Consider the following 23,035-nt stretch of genomic DNA (forward strand, 5'->3'; position numbering starts at 1 on the left):
TGGCATACATCCAGACCCAAGGTTTCAGGTGAGATATTATGAACCCATATTTTCAACCACACACCAATTCTTACGATGTATACAAACAAGAATGAAGTTGTTTCTAAAGCATTATTTTTTCCCTTCTTCTTTGATGTCTGAAGCATAATCATAAAGGTCATATTTGCAAAACTATTAAGGGGATTCATTGATTTTTCTTGGGGCCTCTCTTAAATCTTTGTATTCACAATGTTTTCTGTTTAAGGAACCACAAGGTTGCCTTCCTGAAGATCTTCTCCTCTTCATCTGAGCACCAGCCTAATGCTGCCAAGTCCTAAAAGGTCAATAGCTCTGCAAAGGATTCCCACAGTTCTCCAACATCACCTTAGATGACCTCTATAAGTCCTGCCACTTGTCATTTCATCTGATAACCTGTTTGTATCTGGCCCACACTGTACCATCCACAGACAACCGGGAAGTGGCCCACTCTCCAAGCCCTGATAGGGAATTAGCCTAAAGGGGAAGTTCAGGGAGGTATATTTTTATAGGTGGACACTTTATAAGTGGATAGCTTGATTTTTTTTTTTTTCTCCTTAAGAGACAGGGTCTCATTCTGTCTCCCCGGCTGGAGTATAGTGGCACAATCACAACTTACTGTAGCCTCAAACTCCTAGGCTCAGGCAATCCTCCTGCCTCAGCTTCCTACAGAACACACCACCATCTCCTGCTTGTTTTTTTTTAATTTTTGTAGAAATGGGTTTCACTATGTTGTGCAGGCTGGTCTCAAACTCCTAGCCTCAAGCAATCCTCAGGATTCCCAAAGTGCTGGGATTACCACAACTTCCCAAAGCACTGGGATTACAGCCACCACACCTAGCCAATGAAATGTCTTAACCACTTTCTTCTCTACGCAATTACATAATTATGGAGACTCCAGTACACAAAGTATTGAACAACAAGAAGCACTTGTATTAAAAAGTCCAAACTTACAGAGAAGATTCAGGAGCCAGTTTTACATGAAGCAAAAAGAACTGGTGTCCAGTTTCACCAGTAGGTTAACTGAAGCTCTGGTTTTGGCTGTTTTATTAGAAATGAATTGATCACACAAAGCAGGGCATGTCTCCACAGCCCCAGCTGACTGGCTAAAAGAAAAAATACCCTCATCGACAATCACAATCAGTAGAGCCAGCTTAGTGACCAAGTCAGGATCCAAGAGGGGTTTCCAGAGAAGCTTCTTCAGGGTATCACCTTTAAAGCAGCCCATAAAACACTCTTAGCAAATAAGGAATTCATGTGTCACCTCTGACCTCAGCTATTGTGCTTCCAGTAGTGTTTTTAGAAAGATCGTTGTATATTTCTGTCATTGTTCCTTTTATTGCGTCCATCATCTGAAAGATAAAAACAGAAACAATTCAGCTGATCACTTCTTGGAGGCTTTTCCTGGAGACAAATACCTAAAATCTATCTGTATAAAGCAGAGGTTCTCAACTCAGAGCAATTTTGTCCCACATGAGACACTGGGCATTTCTGGTTGTCGTGACAGGTGCAGGAGCGAGGAGAAGGGGCTGCTACTGGCATCTGGAGGGTGGAGGCAGGGACGCTGCTAAACTTCCTACCTAAACCATGCTAAATGCACACAAGGACCCCGCACAAAAAACAAAAACCTTTGAGTCCAAAATCACCAGCACTGAAGTTAAGAAACCCCAATATTAACAGGGTAAAAATTTCCAAGAAATTTCATGTATTGCATTGTGGTGCCACTTCATAACCATAAAGCTAGTTTCCATACCCACATAAAGCTAGTTTCTATACCACAGTTTGGCTGAAACTGGAGAGGCCAAATTTGGCCCCCAGATGTGTGGTGTTTTTTTTTTTCGTTTGTTTTTGGTTTTTTTGTTAAGGGAAGTCTTACTCTGTCGCCCAGGCTGGAGTGCAGTGGCGCGATTTTGGCTCACTGCTACCTCTGCCTCCTGGTTCAAGCGATTCTCCCGCCTCAGCCTCCCAAGTAGCTGGGATTACAGGCGCACACCACCACGCCCAGCGATTTTTTTTATTTTATTTTTAGTAGAGACGGGGTTTCACCATTTGGTCAGGCTGGTCTTGAACACCTGACCCTCAAGTAATCCACCCAACTCGGCCTCCCAAAGTGCTGAAGCCACCGTGCCCAACCCCCAGATGTCTTTTATTTGGCCAGCACGGTAGGTTCAAGAGAGGGATTACTGTTTTAGTTTTCATTATTTCCCCTTAAAAAACCAGCACCGTTTTACTGAGGTATATGCATATACTACACCATTCATTCATTTAAAGTATACAATTCAATGGCTTTTAGTACCTCAGAGTTGTGTATCTATCACCACAATCATTTCACAACATTTTCATTATCCCGTAAAGAAAATCCCACTCCAGGCCGGGCGCAGTGGCTCAAGCCTGTAATCCCAGCACTTTGGGAGGCCGAGACGGGCAGATCACCAGGTCAGGAGATAGAGACCATCCTGGCTAACATGGTGAAAACCCGTCTCTACTAAAAAATACAAAAAACTAGCCGGGCGAGGTGGCGGGTACCTGCAGTCCCAGCTACTCGGGAGGCTGAGGCAGGAGAATGGCGTAAACCCGGGAGGCGGAGCTTGCAGTGAGCTGAGATCCGGCCACTGCACTGCAGCCTGGGCGACAGAGTGAGACTCCGTCTCAAAAACAAAAAAAAGAAAGAAAATCCCATTCCCCCCAGCCTTAGTCTTCACTTCCCGGTATCCCATCCCCCCTCCCCCAGCCACTGACAACCACTGATCTGCCTTCTGCCTCTCCACATTTGCTCAGGCTGCACATTTCATATAAATGGAATCACACAACTCAAGGTCCTCTGTGATTCACGCATCCGTGCTGCAGCAGGCAGCGGAACTTCATTCCTTTTTATAGTCCATTTTATAGATATGGCTGGTTTGTCATTTTAATGCCTTCAGTCAAGACATTGTCTTTGCAGTTCATTTCCCATATTCTTTTTCTTTAACTATCTGACCCTTGAAGGCATCAGCCAGTTGGTGACATCAGCTAAGGTCCATGCAGCAGGCACCCAGGGATTTTCTGACTATGTTCGTAGGATGAATTTCTCTTCTACCTCCCACCTGCCAGCTGACCCTTCCCCCATCACAGCAGAAAGAGGAGGAGACAAGAGATCAGGCTCTGTCTCAGGCCCGGCTTGACTGGTATGAAGCCTCTCCAGCGCCTTCTACATGCCCCAATTCAGGGAGAAGGCGGGACAAAGAGCAGCCTCGTATCTGATGCCTCACTATCCATGGCCTCTAAGCCTCGGTTTCCCCACAAAAAAACAAGAACTGCATGCCCCCCGGTAGGGTGTGCACGAGGATTAAATGAAAAAAACCACGCAAGGACTGTGTCTCGTTACCTGCCATGGAGCAGGTGTTCATAAAGAAATACCCATTCATCTTATTTTTAAAGAAAAAGATATTCATACAAGTATGCAATTGCGTAATTGCTGCCAAGCCCCAAAATAGTAGGCCCAAATTCGCTGCAAAATGGAGTAAAATGAATAAAACCTCTGTTGAGATTTCCACGCTCAGCTTGCTGTGGAGTCCACACCAGGCCACTATCAGCGAAAACACTGTGCACTTTCCACAGCTTTGCAGCCTCCTGCACTTGCCTCCTTGCTCTGTTGCACCCACCGTGTCCATTTTAAAAATTACAACTAAATGGCTTTACAAGAAAACTTTAGAAAGTGGGCGAAATTCAATACATCGCTAATGCAATGGTCACATTCCATTTCAAAGATATCATGCATTCGTGGACTGCCTTTTACTCTAAACTTCCAAATATAGCAAAGACTTCAACATCAGTAAAGAACACCACTCTGCCAAAACACACAGAACCGCGTCTTCCACTCCAGGTCACCTCAGAGACAGGAAAAGTTTATCGGCTCCCAAAAAATGTCACTGTGTTCATTTTTTTTAACTTCAAAGAAAACACCTATCAAAAAAATCATTCCTGGACAGGCACGGTGGCTCATGCCTATAATCCCAGCACTTTTGGGAGGCCAAGGCAGGTGAATCACCTGAGGTCAGGAGTTCAAGATCAGCCCGGCCAACATGGTGAAACCTCATCTCTACTAAAAATACAAAATTAGCCGGGTAAGACGCCATCTCTTAAAAAAAAATTTTTTTTAACAATTTTTTAAAGAACAAAGGGGATGCAGAAGGTAACAGAATTAAAATGGTTGCAGGAGCTGAGAAAACAGCCTTCCTGCAAACCACTAATCAGATCCACTCAGCAGACCTCAGCTTTCCCATTCATGAGCAACAGCTGGGACCAAATCAAAGGAAGGTGATGTAAGGACAACGTAAGGTAGAACAAGAGATCATTCAGGCAAAACCAGACACCTACTTAAATCACTAACGAGAAAATTACCCCCTTTCAATTCTCTAATAATCCTACAGAATCCTACAGATCGCTTTAGCAAGAAGTCTCAGTTTGGTACTGTTAGGCCTTGAACACTTTCGTGACAACCTCCCCCGTGTTTTGTTTTGTTTTGTTTTGAGACAGAGTCTCGCTCTGTTGCCCAGGCTGGAGTGAAGTGGCGCAATCTCGGCTCACTGCAACCTCCACCCCTTGGGTTCAAGCAATTCTCCTGCTTCAGCCTCCTGAGTAGCTGGGTTTATAGGTGCCTGCCACCACGCCAGGCCAATTTTTGTATTTTTTAGTAGAGATGGGGTTTCACCATGTTGGCCAGGCTAGTCTTGAACTCCTGACCTTAGGTGATCCACCCGCTTGGGCCTTCCAAAGTGCTAGGATTCCAGGCGTGAGCCACTGCACCAGGCCTTTTATTTTTCTTTTTTTTTTTTTTTGAGACACAGTCCCGCTCTGTCCACCTAGGCTGGAGTGCAATGGTGCAATCGGAGCTCACTGCAGCTTCAAACTTCTGGGCTCAAGTAATCCTCCCATCTCAGCCTCCCGAATAGCTGAGACTACTGGCACATGCCACCATGCCCAGCTAATTTTTTTTATTTGTAAAGACATGACATGATCTCCATGTCTTGCTCAGGTTGGTCTTAAACTCCTGGCCTCAAACGATCCTCCCACTTGAGCCTTCCAAAGTGCTGTGGTTACAGCCACTGGCTCAAACAGCCACACTGAATCCTAAGAGCAGTTGCTTATAAAAGTCGTGTGGCAACAGTTTGTGGCATGAACATTTGTGATCAGCAGGCTTGTTTGAAATGCACAAAGCAACTCAAAGCCAGGTTAAGTGCACGCTGTCTAGGGCCTGGCTGCTATCATTCAAAGTCCAGCTTGGCCGTTCACTAGTCTGTGACCCTAGACACACTGTGTAGCATCACTGGGCTTCAGTTTTCTCATCTATAAAATTGGGGTGATAACAGTACCTACACTTCATCAATTTGTCAAGAAGACTGAGTAAGTAACATAAAAAAGTGCTTAGGACAGCATCTAGCCCAGAGTAAATACTATGCAGACATATTGCTACCTTATGTGGTGGGAAGGCTGCCGATGATCCCAACCTAGTACTATTTTGTGCCCATCTGTAATCCCCTCCCTCTGACCTAGCAACTTGCTTCTAATCAATGGAATACAGCAAAGGTAATGGGGTGTCACTTCTGTGATTGGCCTAAGTAAGCCTGTGACTTCTGTCTTGCCAGCAGGCTCTCTCCATTGCTGGCTTTTGAGACAGAGTTTTGCTTTGTCGCCCAGGCAGGAGTGCAGTGGCACAATCTCGGCTCACTGCAATCTCCACCTCCCAGGTTCAAGCAAGTCTTGTGTACCAGCCTCCTGAGTAGCTGGGACCATAGGCGCACACCATCATGCCAGGCTGATTTTTTGTATTTTAGTAGAGACGGGGTTTCACCATGTTACCCACACTGGTCTTGTACTCCTGAGCTCATGCAATCCACCCACCTCGGCCTCCCAAAGTGCTGGGATTATAGGTGTGAGCCACCGTGCCCAGTCTCCATTGCTGGTTTCGATGAAGCAAGTTGCCATGCTGGGGAGGCCCACATGGCAGGGAACTGAGGGTGGCCCAGACCACCAGCCCTCAAGGAAGTGAATCTTGCCAGTCACCACCTAAATGACCTGGAGAGTGGATCCCAGTTGAGCCTTTGTGTGAGTCCCAACCCTTGCAGACACCACGACTGCAACTGCAAGAGATCCTGAAGCGGAGAGCCCTGTGGAGCCGGGCCCAGATTCCTGACCCACAAACACTGTAGGATAATAAAGGTGTGTGCTGTTTAAAGTTGCTAAGTTTTGTGGAAATTTGTTCTGTAGCAATAGATAACAATTACACCTACACAGAAGCAACAAAAAGAAACATGACCAATGAAAACTCATTTGGGTAAAAAAAAAAATTCGTATATATTTCTCTCACCATTGAGAATTTAAAAAGATTCCTCTTCCCTTAACTCAATATAATAAAGCTTATTCTTTATCAGTAAGACTATAAGAATTTTAGAAATAGGCTGGGTGTGGTGGCTCACACCTGTAATCCCAACGCTTTGGAAGGCCTAGGCAGGAAGATCAGGAGTTTGAGGCCAGGAGTTTGAGACCAGCCTGGGCAACAAAATGAGACCCTGTTTGCATTTTTAAAAGAGAAAGAATTCTAGAAACAACCATCCTCAATTATTTTCATCCATTCTCTCTGAAAACTAGAACTGTTTACTCATCAGTATTAATAATCTACTCATCAGTAAAGAGTAAATTATTACCTACTTAGTAATTTACTAAATAATCTCAGTAGATTATAAATCAATAGCTATTGTTAAGTTATTGATAATAACTGAGGCCAATAAAAAGAAAGCCCAATTATGTGTTAAGCACTTACTGCATGCCAGGCACTGTTCTAGGCCTTGGCAGTAAGCAAAACAGACCAAAATCCCTGCCTTTGCGGAGCTGACATTCTCATGGTTATTATTACTAATGTGGTCTAATGACAAGGTACACAGTACATCAGTCCAGGGCACTCTCACATGACGCTGAGAACCGCAGATGGTATCTACCTGAATTCAACAATGACCATAAAAGCACTTGGCAGGCCGGCCGTGGTGGCTCACACTTGTAATCCCAGCACTTTGAGAGGCCGAGGTGGGTGGATCACCCGAGGTCAGGAGTTTGAGACCAGCCTGGCCAATATGGCGAAACCCCATCTGTACTTTAAAAATACAAAGATTAGCCAGGCATGGTGGCACATGCCTGTAGTCCCAGCTACTTGGGAGGCTGAGGCAGGAGAATTGCTTAAACCCAGGAGGCGGAGGTTGCAGTGAGACAAGATCGTGCCACTGCACTCCAGCCTGGGCAACAGAGTGAGACTCCATCTCAAAAAAAAAAAAAAAAAAAAAAAGCACTTGGCAAATTAAGAGAAAAAAAGAAGGGGCCTGTGCTGAGACAGTGACCATGAGTTTGCCCACAACAGGCAATCCTGCCCACCAGGCCACTTAATAGGGACTGTGCCCCAGAGGGCAGGAGAAGAGGGAGAGGGGGTCCCCTCGGTCCCCCTCCTCATCCATCTTGATTCCTGGAAAAATTAAAGTGTGGGCATTTCACCTTGCCAGTGTCATGTTTAAGACTCTGTCACTTCTGCTCCACATGCAAAGCTCTAAATGCAAACCAAACCCCTGGTCAGTTGTTCACTGAAGGATCAGTCATGTGTTCCAGTGCCTTAATAAGTGACTTGAATTCTCGAAGGTAATTCTGATTATATGTCATTTGCACTTCATAAACTGACTTTAGAATCTAAGCCCACTTGGATTAAGATTCAGTCCATTCCAATGTTTCTCTGTTAGACCCAAATGAAAGAATGTGGTCTTGGAGATTCTGTTTAAAAAATAAAAAGGGTCTTCCTTCCTAAACACTCCCTAAAGCCTACGAGGTTAAGACGCTCATGCTTCCCCTTGCAAGGCCAAGGTTCTGGCAACCTGCCAGATGCCTGCCGTCTCTGCGGCAGCTCTCCCATCCACTCACTTTGCTAGTGTACTTGGCAATATCAGCGGCGACATCGGCTGAGGCGGTGGCGATGGGCAGGTCAGCGTTCACTGAGGACACAAGGGTGCTCGTGGACCCCGAGCTGGTGACCAGGGGCGATGACTGTGTGCTGGTCACCAGGGTGATGGTGGCCGTGGACGGGCTCTGTGTGATCTCCTTCTGCTGGACAGCTAGGAAGGCAAAGCATCCTGATTATCCCACGTGGGAAGGACCCGTCCCAGCATAGAGCTGTGGTGTAGAAGCAAAGCCCCTAATATACGTCCTGAGAACTTTTCTACTTTTAAATGACAAAGATGCTCCCCTTGACCAAACTCTATCCAGGTTTCTCGACTAGGCCCTAACCTTGGCCTGGAAAGACTTGAGCAAACACTGACAGTTTCTAAGAGCTCAAGAGTGCATGCTAGGATGACCCCAACCCCCACTTAAAGCACCTGCCTGGGAAAACTCAATGCTGGCAAAAGAACTGACAGTTTTCTTCCAACCAACACCTGAAGACAGGACTTCAGCATCCCAGTCTCTATGGGAGAGTAGGGGCCCAACTTCATGAAGTGCCCGTTAGCAAATCGAGATGGGTTTCACAAAGACCAACCCCTCATCTTGCTTCTGTGATGTTTAACTTCAACGACTTGCTCCCATCCCTACTCCCTCATTCTCCCTTTAAAATGCCCAGTCACCTCTGTACAAATCAAAGTTAATTTCAGTTTATGTTAGACTCTTGCCCCATTACAGTAGTGTATTACCGATTTAAATCTGTCTTTACCCTTTTAACTAGGGCCTACTTTGGTGTAAGACTATCTGAAGCAATGAGCCTCTTTTTGGCAGCACTCTTTTTTGTCTGTTTGTTTCTCTGGTTTTTTTTTTTTTTTTTTTTTGAGACAGTCTCACTCTGTTGCCCAGACTGGAATGCAATGGCGCAATCTTAGCTCACCGCGACCTCCACCTCCAAGATTCAAGGGATTCTCACACCTCAGCCTCCTGAGTAGCTGGAGTTACAGGCATGTGCCCAGCTAGTTTTATGTTTTCTTTTCCATTTTAGTAGAGATGGGGTTTCACCATGTTGGCCGGGCTGGTCTTGAACTCCTGGCCTCAAGTGATCTGCCTGTCTTGGCCTCCCAAAGTGCTGGGATTAGAGACATGAGCCACCGCGCCCAACCCTCTTCTTGGTAGCAATTAAACTCCCCTGGGGAAGCCTCCTGCTTACGAGATATGAAGACAGAAGACAGGAAGCAGCAATCCCAATCTCAAATATCCTAGACTTGGCTTTGCCCCACCAACTTTTTAAACAGCAAGATTACTCCAACTGTACTCTCAATTTTGCCTGGCCAATTTTTCAGGACCCACTCCCTTGCCATCTTTGAAGTGTTTCACTGGGGGCCAATTCAAGACCTGGCCACCTTTCAACCTCACGTCCTGCTGCTCACGAACCCCACTCACAGGGGCGCACTCACTATGAGCTTCCGTTGAAGAACCCAGCCTTTGAGGATCTAGATGCAGGTTTCCTGATAGAAAGAGATCTACATCAATGCTCACAAAAGCCAGACAAACTGGTATCAACCAGTCAGATCAGCACTGTGTTTGGCCTAATTTCAGCTCCAGATGGAGCCTCCTGTAGTGCTGGTGGGAGTTCTGATTCTGCAACTTCAGCAAGTGGTTCTCGAGGCTGGCTCATCTTTTGTGCGTGAGGAATTTCCAGTTACTAAGGTAACCTTCGCTATCAACTTCTCGCACTGTACTTTTTCCAAAATAATTCCAAGAGGTTCCCTCATGTGTACAAGGAAATTTATACAAAGATATTCACTGCAGCACTGCTCACAGTGGAAAAAAAACTGAAAGCAACCTAAATACCCATCAGGAGGGGAATGCTTTAAATAAACTATGGAATACTACGCAGCAGTCCGAAAGAACAAGGCAGGGCTGTTATGTGCTGACATGGATGGACCTCCAAAACATGCTAATGGGTGGGGAAAAAAAAAAAGCAAGTATGGTACCATTTTTACGTTTTAAAAAAGAAAAAAAAAGGGGGAAAAAGGACTAATTTTATGGCATCATATACATGACGCGCACATATATACATACAGATATGTATATATACATATACATGCATACATGCATAGAAAAGCCTTTACAACGGTTGATACTGGTCACTGTGGAAGGGAGAGAATGAAATGGAAGGTAAACGGGACAATAAACTTTTATGTAAAACTTTCTGCCCCCCTTTTAAGGAGAATATATGCATGTATAATTTATAAAATGAACAAAAAAACTTTTCGAAAGTAAAAAAGCAAGTAGCAAAACACTTTTTAAAAATAATGCCAAATGAAATGTGCAAGGCCTTCAAGATACAATGGCCAGGAAACAAACGAGAACTAAAAAAAAAAAAAAAAACAAGAGAGCAATGACTTTCTCCTGTCGATGTGGCAAAATGGGAGCGGGCGCCACGGAGAACAGAAGGGGAGGCTCGGTACCTTTCACAGCCTGTCTGGTCTGATATCTCGTCCCCTGGGAAGACTGAGGCTGCTGCTGCTGGTTTTGCTGCTGCTGCTGCTGCTGCTGACGCTGCATCTTCTGCATGTGCCACTTTTGGGAGGACGTTTGAAACTTACTTGATGAGTTCCACACGACCCGCTGCACGGCCGGGGCAGTCTCCTTCGGTAAAAGCGGCCTCTGCTTTTTCACCGGGCTTCCTGTGGTGGCGGGGGCCGGGGCCGTGACGGTGACCGTGGAGGACGTGCTGGTGGTAGCTGTGGCGCCAGCCGCGGGAGTTTGGGCGGAAGAGCGGGTGAGCACCGGCGTTTCCGGGGGAGACTGGCTGCCCGCCGTCGTGGATGGTGGAGCTTTACCTACAACTAGCCAATGCATGAAGAAAAAAACAAACAAAAACCACGATTTCACTCAGGTTCGCCTGCAGGGTCTTGACGCCAGCAAGTTCTGGGTAAAACCTACGAAAGCCAGGAAAGCCGAACCAATTCGACGTGCCACGCACACCGCGCTGGAGGAGTACAGTCTCACCTAACGCTGAGGCCACTTCTGCTGCGTCTTCCATCTCCACGAGCACCGGCCTCCTTTACTGAGCGCCGGCTCACATCTGAGATACAAGTCAACACCTCTGGGGGCCAATGAGGCAAACAAGACCCGGCTCCTATGCTCAAGCTCCCCTACACCTAGTGGACAACGCAGTGGGCGAACAGATTCAATCTATGTTCACGCCCTTTTCGCAAAGTTAAAATCTAGTTGGCACCTTGAGAGAGGCCCAGCGGAAGTGAATCGAGAGATGAACAGAAATTCTTTGGCTAGAGAAGGTAGAAAGCAATACTCCAACGAACCAGATGGCCTCCTAATGGTCAAAGAAGTAAGTAACACTCAATCACCCAGAAAGAAAAGCATTCTTTTTATCTCTTCTGATTCCCTCCAGGACAAAGTCTGAAGGCGGTACTGATAGCCATGACAATACCAGGAACATAAATTCTGCCCCAAGGCCAGAACCTTCCCCCAACGTAATGGTACTGATCTAGGATTGAGTAGCATTGCTTTGGTTTTGATTGGATTTATTCCTATCACCAGCTTTTATGTATACTGTGCGCTACTGTTCTTATTGGGTGGTGTTCAAGTCTAAAATGAGTTTTATACTTGCAGATGGTTTTTTCAGGGGGAATTTTTTTAATAAAAAAATAAATTGAGGCCAAGCATGGTGGCTCACGCCTGTAATCCCAGCACTTCGGGAGGCTGAGGCGGGCGGATCACCTGAGGTCAGGATTTTGAGACTAGCCTGACCAACATGGCAAAATCCCGTCTCTACTAAAAATACAAAAAACTTAGCCAGGCGTGGTGGTGCACTCGGGAAACTGAGGCAGGAGAACTGCTTGAACCCGGGAGGCGGAAGTTGCAGTGAGCCGAGATCACGCCACTGCACTCCAGCCTGTGAGGCAGAGTGAATGAAACTCCTTCTCAAAAAACATCACTAATAGGCTGGGCCCAGTGGCTCATGCCTGTAATACCAACACTTTGGGAGGCTGAGGTGGGTGGATCACAAGGTCAGGAGTTCGAGACCAGCCTGGCCAACATAGTGAAACCCCGTCTCTACTGAAAATACAAAAATTAGCCAGGTATGATGGCACATGCCTGTAATCCCAGCTACTCGGGAGGCTGAGGCAGAAGAATTGCTTGAACCCGGGACGCGGAGGTTGCAGGGAGCCAAGACCATGCCATTGCACTCCAGCCTGGGTGACAAGGTGAGACTCTGTCTCAAAATAATAATAAATGAAAAATAAATGAAGAGTTTATTTTATTTTATTTATTGAGATGGAATCTCACTCTGTTGCCCAGGCTGAAGTGCAGTGGCACTATCTTGGCTCACTGCAACCTCCGCCCTCTGAGTTCAAGCGATTCTCCTGCCTCAGCCTCCTGAGTACCTGGGATACAGGTGCCTGCCGCTGCGCCCAGCTAATTTTTTTTATTTTTAGTAGAGACGGGGTTTCACCATCTTGGCCAGGCTGGTCTTGAACTCCTGACCTCATGACCACCCACTTCGGCCTCCCAAAGTGCTGGAATTACAGGCGTGAGCCACCATGCCCAGTCTATTTTATTTTATTTTTTAAAGAGAGAGAGTTTTGCTATATCACCCAGGCTGGGCTCAAGTGAGCCACTTAAGCCTCCCGAGTAGCTGGGACTATATGGGACGTGCTACCGTGTCCCGTTTTAAATGTGCTTAATTATATGTTTAAAGAATGAGATTCTTGGCCTGGTGCAGTGGCTCACACCTGTAATCCCAGCACTTTGGGAGGCCGAAGCGGGCAGATCACGAGGTCAGGAGTTTGAGACCAGCCTGGCCAACATGGTGATACCCCATCTCTATTAAAGATACAAAAAATTAGCCGGGTGTGGTGGTGTGTGCCTATAATCCCAGCTACTCGGGAGGCTGAGGCAGGAGAATCGCTTGAACCCAGGAGGCAGAGGTTGCAGTGAGCTGAAACCACCCCATTGCACTCCAGCCTCGGTGACAGGGCGAGACTCCATCTCAAAAAAAAAAAAAAAACACAGATTCTTTAAATAAAAATATTAAGTCAAAAATTATACAAGCAGGACTTGAGAACGGGAAAGACAATGAATGTGAATGACTCAAGTTTGAAAAATACTGCCATATGGAGTATGTCATCTTGGAAGAGCTGGGCTGGTAAGGAATAAAGGGTAGGATTTCAACAGGCGGAAAGTGAGAATCTAGAGGGAACAGCATCAGCCAAGATATGTGTAGGAACAGAAAGCATTTGGGTAAGTGAGGGCAGGCAAGGAGGAGGGGCTGGAAGGCAGGTTAGAGCCAGAAGCACTCAGCAGCAGGTAGAGGGGATGACCACATGGGTGCTTATTTGTAAAGGTGGCTCAGTTATGGATGCACAGGCCTCAGCCCCCGGTTAGGTGAGCCTGTGCTCCAGAGAGGATATCTGGGGAACACACACCACACCCAGGTACAAGCTAGCACCCCTGATCTTGGACTATGCTCCCTGACATCAAACTCCTTTAAATAAGGATTATGTCTGTCTTTTTTATTTATTTTTTTTTTTGAGACGGAGTCTCACTCTGTTGCCCAGGCTGGAGTGCAGTGGCGCGATCTCGGCTCACTGCAAGCTCTGCCTCCCTGGTTCACACCACTCTCCTGCCTCAGCCTCCAGAGTAGCTGGGACTACAGGTGCCCGCCACCACACCCGGCTAATTTTTTGTATTCTCAGTAGAGGCGGGGTTTCACTGTGTTAGCCAGGATGGTCTTGATCTCCTGACCTCGTGATCCGCCTGCCTCAGCCTCCCGAAGTGCTGGGATTACAGGAGTGAGTCACTGTGCCTGGCCTATGTCTGTCTTTTTAAGATCAGTATTACCCAGAAAAAGACATGAGCTTAATTACTCCAAGGATTTTCATTCAGTAAGCTGTGGGTTTTAAGAAGCCAAGGAGGAGAAGAGACAAGCTGACTATTCTGACTTCAGGGGGAGTTCTCGATGGTTATCACTTGTTGCTGGCCCTCCTACTTCCCCAGAGAGGAGAATCCAGCCAAGCTGGTCGACAAGAGCCCAGGGTGGGTCCAGAAGGAGGGCTTCCTGCAGTGAAGAACTCCGGTGCTTCCAGGGCCACCTGCCAGATATGGGGCACTGTCCCCGCCTCTTCCAGGTGCAGATGAGGTGTTGAACTGGGCCCTTCTAAGAGGAGGGCACGGGGGCAGTGCCTTAGCAGAGCTTCTAACCTGCATAAGTGCCTTCAATGCCTTTTTTTCCTGCCACATCACCAAAAAATATACTGTTATTGTTGATTAGCTAGCCTGTCTCCCCACTATAAGGGCAACCTCAAAATGGTCGTTTTTCTCTCTCCTGATTTGTTCTCCTGAAACAGCCAGCAGGGCAGAGGGCTTACTGCTCTGCAGTGATCACAGCTGGCTCTCTGCCAAATAAAGAACTGGAGTATACAATCTGATAAGATTCCAGGCTCAAAATTGTATGGAGTTATTTAGATACCAAAATATCTAAATTTCTAGGAATCCTGATGGTTTATGGAGACAAAATGAGGCTATAGGAAATTTCATTTGTCCCAGAAATTTGGAGTACATAATCAATCACCCGTAGCAAAAAAAAAGGGCAAATTTTTTTAAAGGGTCAGCACCTGAGAAGCTGCCCTATCAAATTAACCTACTTATTCCTGAATCTGTCACTGGTCACTGTTTTTCATTTATAAAGCAACGACTTTTTAAGAGAAAAATTAGCATCCCCTTTGTAGAAGGATGGAAATTACTAATGTGCCAGTGAAAGCATAGCAGAGTCTTTCAGTGTACTCTCTTTGCTTCTGTTCTGAGGTTACTAGCTATAAAAGCTATTTTGCCATCTGAAGATTCATATTCTACCCATAAGCTGCATCCCTAGTGGAAGGTGAGCTGGAGGTCACAACAGCGCAATCCAAAATGCCCTTCACTTACTAAACTCTTAAGTGAAAACACATCATTGAAAAGATGCTCTCTAGCAGAGCCCGACATGAAAATTTTTCAAGACCCAAACCACCATCAGCTCTGAATTTAAGATCAATTGGTTTTGCCCCAAGCCTTAGGAAGCTGCTCTAACTGAACTGTGTTTTAGAATCATCTTCAGCTTAATTGTCCACTGTCCACTAAAGCTTCCTGGAGAAATTCCCTTCAGACATCAGTGTGAGGAAGAGCTCTACTTCTTTTAATCAACTAGAATGGTTTTTTATTTTTCGGAAAGTATGAGATCTTCTAAGGTACTGTGTTTCCCATTCTGCTTTCAGAGCCAACTTCCCTAACTCTGAAGGTTGAAATAGTACAGATTTCTGTATAAAACCTTTCCCCAGACCACTTGCTATTCTACTGTCACTTTCCTTTTACATGGATGTCTTTATTTTCATCTTGTTTCACATGGTTATGTATCCTTGTCAATCTGTTGCAAATTCTTTCTGGAAGAGGTAGGACGCATAAAACCAATCAATCAAAAGATGAGTTCCAAAAAGAAAGATCAGTATAAATATGTCATTTGTAGGAGCACTGCCATCTGCACCCAAATATTCCTACAATCCTCATGAAATAAATACTACTCCTACTCCTATTGTTCTCTGCAACAACAGAGACAGTCTCTCAAACCCCAATCCACGACATACTCATATTTTTCAGAGGCCATCTATAAATCTAACAGATGGGTCAGGATGGTTTGATGGCCTATCCTCCCTCCCTTATGTAACTGCATCTCTCTCTTCCTCCACTGCATCTCTCACAGACATTCTCTTTAGCTGAAATGCAGGAATCCTCTCTCACTCTGACAGTTGAGGTTCCAGAATTGACCATGGATGATCAATTCCAGGTTGACCATAACCACAGCAGAAAGATTCTCAAGGCCCATCCCTGACTTGCTTTAAGCCACCAGACTACGGAAATCCCAAAGGACATGGAGTTACATCTTATTCAAGGGTTTGATTGACAGGTTAGCTCCTGATAGAAGTTAGGCACAGTCAAGATTTAAACCTGGCTATCCCTTAAGTCACTCGCCACGTACATAAGGTTTTATGGCTACAACCTGTCATCTGTCCTTGGGCAATGTTTCTTCTAGGCCCTCAGTTAATTCTTCAGTGTCTTTACTGAGCATGTTGAATCCTCTAACCTACCTGCCAAGCCAACCGAAAAATGTGCTGAATACTTTGTCAGTGGGAAGGACATCCTTCCGATCATTCACACACCCCTTTTGAGGGCTTGTTAACATGCCCAGGCTGCACTACGCTGTGGGGTAGTCACTGCTGGTTCAGAATATAACAGCAGCCTCTGAGACTCAGGGAATATTTGACAATAATTGATTGCCACATTTGTGACTGCCACAACTGGGCAGGTAAGGCTGCCATCTGGCTGGTAGAGGCCAGGGATACAGGAAAATATCCTCCAATACACAGGACTAAGAATTATCCAGGGCAAACTGTCAGAGTGCAAGGTTGTGAAACTCTGGACTCAGTTAAGGTAGATGCAGTAAGATTAAAAGATTAACAGCCAATATGGCCAGACGCAGTAGCTCATGCCTGTAATCCCAGCACTTTGGGAGGCCGAGCTGGGTGGCTCACCTGAGGTCAGGAGTTCGAGAACAGCCTGGCCAACATGGTGAAACCCTGTTTCTACTAAAAATACAAAAATTAGCCAGGCGTGGTGGTGGGAGGCTACTCCCAGCTACTTGGGAGGCTGAGGCAGGAGAATCACTTGAACCCGGGAGACAGAGGTTGCAGTGAGCTGAGATTGGGCCATTGCACTCCAGCCTAGGTGACAAGAGCCAAACTCTGTCTGTCTCCCCAAAAAAGCCAATACACATATCTACCATACTTCATTTTCTAGTGCCCTAAGAAGCACTCAGTATTCTGGCACCCCACCCAAATAGTGTCCTACTATTTTAAGAAAATATACTTGGAGATGCCTAGGTGGCATGAAGGGAGGAAAGATATGCTGCAATCGTCAAAACCTTTGAAATGAACACTTCTTTTTTTTTTTTTGGAGAGGAGTCTTGCTCTGTCACCCAGACTGGAGTGCAGTGGCGCAATCTCGGCTCACTGCAACCTCCGCCTCCTGGGTTCAAGTGATTCTCCTGCCTCAGCCTCATTAGTAGCTGGGATTACAGGCACCTGCCACCACGCCCGGCTAATTTTTATATTTTAGTAGAGACGGGGTTTCACTATGTAGGTCAAGCTGGTTTTGAACTCCTGACCTCAAATGATCCACCCACCTTGGCCTCCCAAAGTACTGGGATTACGGGCGTGAGCCACCATGCCCAGTTTGAAATGAACACTTCTAACCATTTAAGACTTGTCAAAAGAGAACGAGATGTCTGTGGAATGGAGCAATGAAGGACCATTTGACAAGATCCAAATGTTACCAAACACTTTGAGGAAATAAATGAGCATATTGGAGAAGAAGCTGCTCAGACTAAAAATGACTTGGTCACTAAAAGTAACCACCATTTTCTAAGAGACTTCTCTTTCTGTACTCAAAGTCAATCATATTGGATACCGAGCAGCTTAAAGGTAGGTAGGCCCGTGTTTGAGTCCAGGTCCTGTTCTGTGACTAGCTAGGTAACCTTAAACCAAACACAGCTTCACTGTGCCTCTCTCTCAGTGTGTTAGCGGGTCACATAACTTTTGGTTTGTTTGTTTAAGGGTCATATAAGTTTTGATAGTAAGTGTACGAGGTAGGATTCTAAACCAAATTAAGAAAACTGGAAATGGATACAATCACTTACCATCCTGTTTGGGAGACGGTTCTTTGGGTTCCTTCTTATTTTTTCGACCCTCCCGCCCAGAATGGTCTTCTCCTAAATCTATGACAAGTTCACTCTCTGAATCGGAGTCCAGGCCCAAATGGACTGTTGGGGAATCCGTCTCATCTTTTCCCTTCAGTTTATCCTTTGTGGGGTGAGGTGAAGGTTTTGCCTTTTCAGAAAAGTCCTTCTCAGGCTCAGGGCTGGCCTTGTCCTTGACTGCTCCAGGGTCTGTCTTCTCGCTGGCTGGTGATGTGCTTTTCAGCTCCTCTTTAATCTCCACTGGGTTTGTAGGCTTGGGCTTTTTTTTAACAGCAGATGGCTCTTTGTCCATCCGACAACCCTCTTTGTCCTCTGTGTCTTCTGGCTCGTTCTTGGACTTCTGCTCATCATCACTGATATACTCACTATCGCTACTATCTGACTTCTCAGAATCCTCCGAATCGCTGTGCTCTACGGCCGTATAAACATCTTCCGAGATTTCATTTATGCCTAAATTCAAAAAGAAAACCCAGCATGTGGCGTAGTCACAAAATAAAGAGCAGGACGAAAAATGCAAACACTTTCCACAGCAAATGCTGGAATAAGAAAAGCACATTTCAAATCATATCACATTGGCCTGAATGGGGCCAGTAATAAACCCAAGTGGCAACTGGCTGTGGCTGCACTTGCCTTTGGAGAGGGTTTTGGGTGTTAACATTCAAAGGAGACACAGGACCTACCAACAGAAATTTTAAATTTATATGGCGCTAAATATGTGGTGCCAAATTTTCGCAACGTTGATAACTAATTGGGATTACTGAGAATGAGAGGGCTGGAAGGGAACAGCAGGGATAAGCTGTTCAAACTGATCCAGTTTACAGATTAGAAAACAGAGGCCCAGGGATATCACCTGCCCTAGGACACAAGACAGAGGCCAGGCCAGTACCCTGCGTTCGTGGCTCCCCACCAACACTCTTCCCTTGGGTTTCCAAAGCGTTAAAGTTCTTGATCCTTTGTGTCTAGGCCAAAGAAAATAAGCCAAAGCCTTAAAGCAGAGGTTGCAAACAGCCCACAAGCCACATCTAGCTTGCAGACATGTTTCATGGGAGAGGCACTGGTTTGCTCCACAGGGTATCTTGTCTGCTTTTAATTTATAAATGTGTTGTCCAATTCACAAATGAGGAAATTTCACATAGAAATCAAAGCAGGGGCTTCTGATGAAAGAGCAGAAAATCTAGCTGCTCTGGGTCACCGGCCTGCCAGGCATTGGCTGGGACAGGAAAGCCAATCGCTCCACTAGGCAGGGGACACACTTGTCTCCAGGTGACCCGGGTGCCCGGCCCTCTCTCTTGTTCCCTGCACTCATGTGGAAAGTCAACTGCCACTCGGTGTGCACTGCTCTTCCACTGGTAAAGGAGTCAGGAGAAAAGTCACATACTTCTGTTTCTTTCAAAAGGGAGAAGCACAAACTAGCAGGTATTTCACAAACAAAATGGGCAAAAGCACATTTCTAACAATAGTTCCATTTAACCCATTTATGGCTCCTGCTCCCAACCATATGTTATGCCATCATACTGTAGGAGATAATACTATATCCTAAACTTTTGGAAAGAGGAAAGAAAACCCAATCAAGTCTGTGCAATCTCTTCATTCCAGAGCAATGGCCACTGTGAATGGTGCCACTGTCCGACCCAGACACACCAAAAAGAAACCTGCAAAAGTATCAGAGCCATGAACAGCCCAGGGCATGGGGGATCAGCAGGATCACTGGGGAATATATCTGCCTCCACCAGGGTTCAATCAAAAACACAAGTCCAGCCAGGCACAATGGTGTGCACCTGTGGTCCCAGATATTCAGGAGGCTGAAGCAGAAGAACTGCTTGAACCCAAGAGTTCAAGGCTAGCCAGGGCAACACGGGAAGAACACAAGCCAAAATACAAACACCCAGATCTGGTATAAGTCTGGGATCCTAGGCTTGCGCTACTGGTAGCTAATGATTGGAAACAAGAACGAAAAGTGTAACCACATATGTGATAGGAAAAGCTTGGGTACTGGAGTCCAAAGGACATGAATTCAAATCCTGCTCTTCTGTTTTTATTATTGGTTGACCCTGAACAAGTTATTTATCTCTCTGAGCCTCAGTTTCTGTATCTGCAAAATGGGACTGATAAAGTATCAACCTCCCAAGACGATCTATATGCAGTGCTTAGCATAGTGTCAAAGGAAACACTCAGTAAATAGAAATAATACAATTCTTATTAGCAATAAAAATAAATCAAGAGCTGGACCAGCTGCATGGAAGGACCCAAGAGGATAATTTAAATGGCATGCCAAATTTCACCCATGCCACCCAATGTCCTCACCAAACAGGCAACCCAATGGGAAGTGGTGTCCTCTGGACAGCCCCAGATGGTCCCTAACTCTAGCTGCTTTCTCACCTGAAGATGCTCAGAGAAACTTGCTCTCTAGGGGCCCAGCCATCCCTAACTTCTTTACAAATGCCCTCCTAGCTTTACTTACTTATTCAACAAACATTCCAGAGCATCTACCATGTGCACAGACCAAGTACCATAGAGAAGGCAAATCCTCATAAAACAGCCTCCCTGCCCTCAAGGAGCTTCCAGTCTAGATTGGGAGGGACACCTCCACACAAAGGGAACGTTGCTACTTCTGAGCAATAAAGTACCAAAGGAGGAGGGCAGATGGGGAGGGCAGTCAGGGAAGACTTCCTGGAGGAGGTGAGATCTGAGCTCAGCCTCACAGAAGGCAGGATTCAGGTAGGCAGTATGAAGGCAGGCAGCACAGGGAAGAGGAAGGAAGGCAACAGCTACAGAAGCAGGGTTTACCAGGTAGGGAGGAGACCAGTCTGGAGGGAAAGGGTTTCGTGTCGGACACCTGCAGAACACACTGACTACTCGTGTGGAGACACTGATGTGTACTGAGAAGGAGAGCAGAGGCAAACTCAGAAGATCCTCATTCTGCTCGTAAACCTTGATGCTTCAAACCTGTATCTTGAGTTTCCAGGCTGCTTTCACCAAAGAATAAACTGATGAGTTCAAAGAGCCCCGAATTAACTATCAAGTCTGAAGTCTTTTGCCATGAGTGGAAATATATTTTAGCTGAGCAAATCGTTCAAAGTTAAAGCAGCTGCTAAAAGCAGCCAGGATTCAACCTTGATTTCATCAGGGTAGTATCCCTACCAGTAATGGTAACAATGATACTGCTGGGAAAAAAAAAAAAAAAACCAAAGATATACCTAATTGTGCTTTGCAACTCTCTATGGTCTTGTCAAGATTCAGCTGGAACCTGCTACGAATCTGGCGCTTGGGAGAGATGAGAGGAACAGGGGTGGACTGTTGCTGGACCGACTCGCTCAGCTCCTTCAAATCCATTTCGGCTTTGCTTCGATCTGAAAGAGACCATCACACCCTCGTAAGACCAGGCACACACCATGCTCATCACAGAGCTTTGTCCTTGCAAAGTCAGAGCAAAACACACATTTTAGAACATGGGGAGGGGGGATACTTTTTTTGTCATTCGTCCCAACAATATCATCTGCTCAACCACATGGGGTGACATGAAGATAATGGCCCGCGTGAACATGTTTGGCAGGTTTAAACAGTCCACTGAACAATCGTCTGGGTGACTTTCAATATTTAAAATGGACAATCCCAGCCAGATGGCTCAGTGTGTGGAAGTCAACACCAGTAGGGACCCTCCAAAGACAAAGGTTACGGGCAGATATTCAATCTCAATTTCAGTGAACAAAGCAACACCGAGCCTGGTCAGGGTGCACTTATAACTTCAGGTCCAGATTGAAGAGGACTTGTATCCCAAGAAAGATGGCGACCCCCTCGAAAACACCCTGACAATTGGGGGCCCTAGATGCCTATTTGCCACGGAGGCTTCAGTTTTCATTCTCAGTGGACCTAGTCTGGGGTGGAAACTAGAAAGAGTGGGGAATACAAGATAGGCAGACCTTCCAGCCAGTGTTCTGTGGCTCACAGCATCTACGTGAGGCAAGGGGAACAGATTAGCCCTGGATACTCAACCTTTCTCTAACAGGTCTCGCTCTAAGGTCCTCAGCCTAGTCACAGGCAGAGGTCTCTGGGGGGTGACTCAGGCCGGAGGTCCTGTCCCCTCACTTCTGTGAGGGCTCTTTGTAGGACCAGCAGGACAGATTCCAAAGAGTCAGAGAGCTTACATTTCTTGGATTCCTTTCCCACCTACTCCAGCGCCCCCTATTAAGAGTTTTAGTGGCTGCAAAGGTCCCAAAAACACAAGCGACTCTGCAGGTGGGGCCTACTGTCCTCCACTGTGCCTGCAACCCTCTGGCATCCCCTCCAACCCAACCAAAGCAAAGTGTGGGGCATCTGTCCTACCCCAGCCGATCCCAGAAAATAAGTCAGAAAGCAAGTGGCATCCAATCAACCCGCAAAGAGGAGAAGCCACCTCTGAGCCTGTTCCCAACAGCCATCAGCTTGCTCCCCGGACTTCGCGCTTCATCTCCCTGCTCCCGCCACACCTCAGGCCACCTCCGGTCACTAGGCTATGAAAGAGGCCCCGGAATCTAGTGTGAGAGCTGGGCTGGAAGTGCTGTTTAAAGCCATCACTCTCTCCTACCTTTTTCCTTTGGCCTGACCCAACTACTTTCCTGTTCACGCAGTAAGGGGAGTTCTCAAACACTGCATACCCAGAAATTAGCTCCTTCAAAGTGACCAGAAGCAGCCTCCCAAAAGCCCCACCCAATCCACTCACAGGTGACCAGAAGCAATAAATTGCTCCAACTTAATTTTATCAGCCCCCAGGATAAGATTAGAAAGGGGTCTTTTCTCAGCCAGTTGTGGTGGAATGCACCTGTAGTCCCAGCTACTCAGGAGGCTGAGGCGGGAGAATGGCTTGAGTCAGGAGTTAGTGGCTACACTGAGCTATGATCACGCCACTGCACTCTAGACTGGGCGACAAAGCAAGACTTATATTTTTTTTTAAAGGAGGGAAAAGATTGGTCTTTTCCCAAATCACACTTACAGACTGCCCCTCCCAGACCCAGGGAGATTCCAGAAGGTGAGTGCTCAAAGCAAGCAGAGACACTCTCCCTGTAATTCAAGAAAAATACCAAAAATAGTATCTGTGTGTGCATGCATGTGTGTATGCACGCGTGTGCATATGTATGTACATGTGCACTGATCATGGCTATAAAGAGAGGCTACTAGAGACAGGACTGCAGACATTCACACAGCCACCTCTGAGAGGGAGAAGAACGTGCAACTTTACTGCAGTGGGGCCGGGCACAGTGATTCACACCTCTCCCAGCA

The 23,035-nt window shown here is 46.3% G+C and overlaps 1 protein-coding gene across 50 annotated transcripts in view; it reads right to left on the minus strand.

The window, feature by feature from the left end:
* Positions 1-23,035, minus strand: part of ZMYND8 (zinc finger MYND-type containing 8) — a 148,137-nt gene that overhangs the window by 18,670 nt on the left and 106,432 nt on the right. For 25 of the 50 annotated variants that reach the window (XM_074005478.1, XM_015429929.4, XM_005569280.4 and 22 more), the window contains 5 exons: positions 20,977-21,129; positions 17,720-18,229; positions 10,437-10,817; positions 7,951-8,141; positions 1,287-1,367 (listed from right to left, as the gene is read on the minus strand). In XM_074005478.1, coding sequence (XP_073861579.1) covers positions 1,287-1,367; positions 7,951-8,141; positions 10,437-10,817; positions 17,720-18,229; positions 20,977-21,129 — 1,316 coding nt within the window. The remainder of the gene's footprint in view (positions 1-1,286; positions 1,368-7,950; positions 8,142-10,436; positions 10,818-17,719; positions 18,230-20,976; positions 21,130-23,035) is intronic. The other 25 variants (XM_074005495.1, XM_015429936.4, XM_005569287.4 and 22 more) reach the window with 2 other exon arrangements.

This window comes from Macaca fascicularis, chromosome 10, assembly GCF_037993035.2.
Source record: "Macaca fascicularis isolate 582-1 chromosome 10, T2T-MFA8v1.1".
In the NCBI taxonomy this organism is placed as follows: domain Eukaryota; kingdom Metazoa; phylum Chordata; class Mammalia; order Primates; family Cercopithecidae; genus Macaca; species Macaca fascicularis.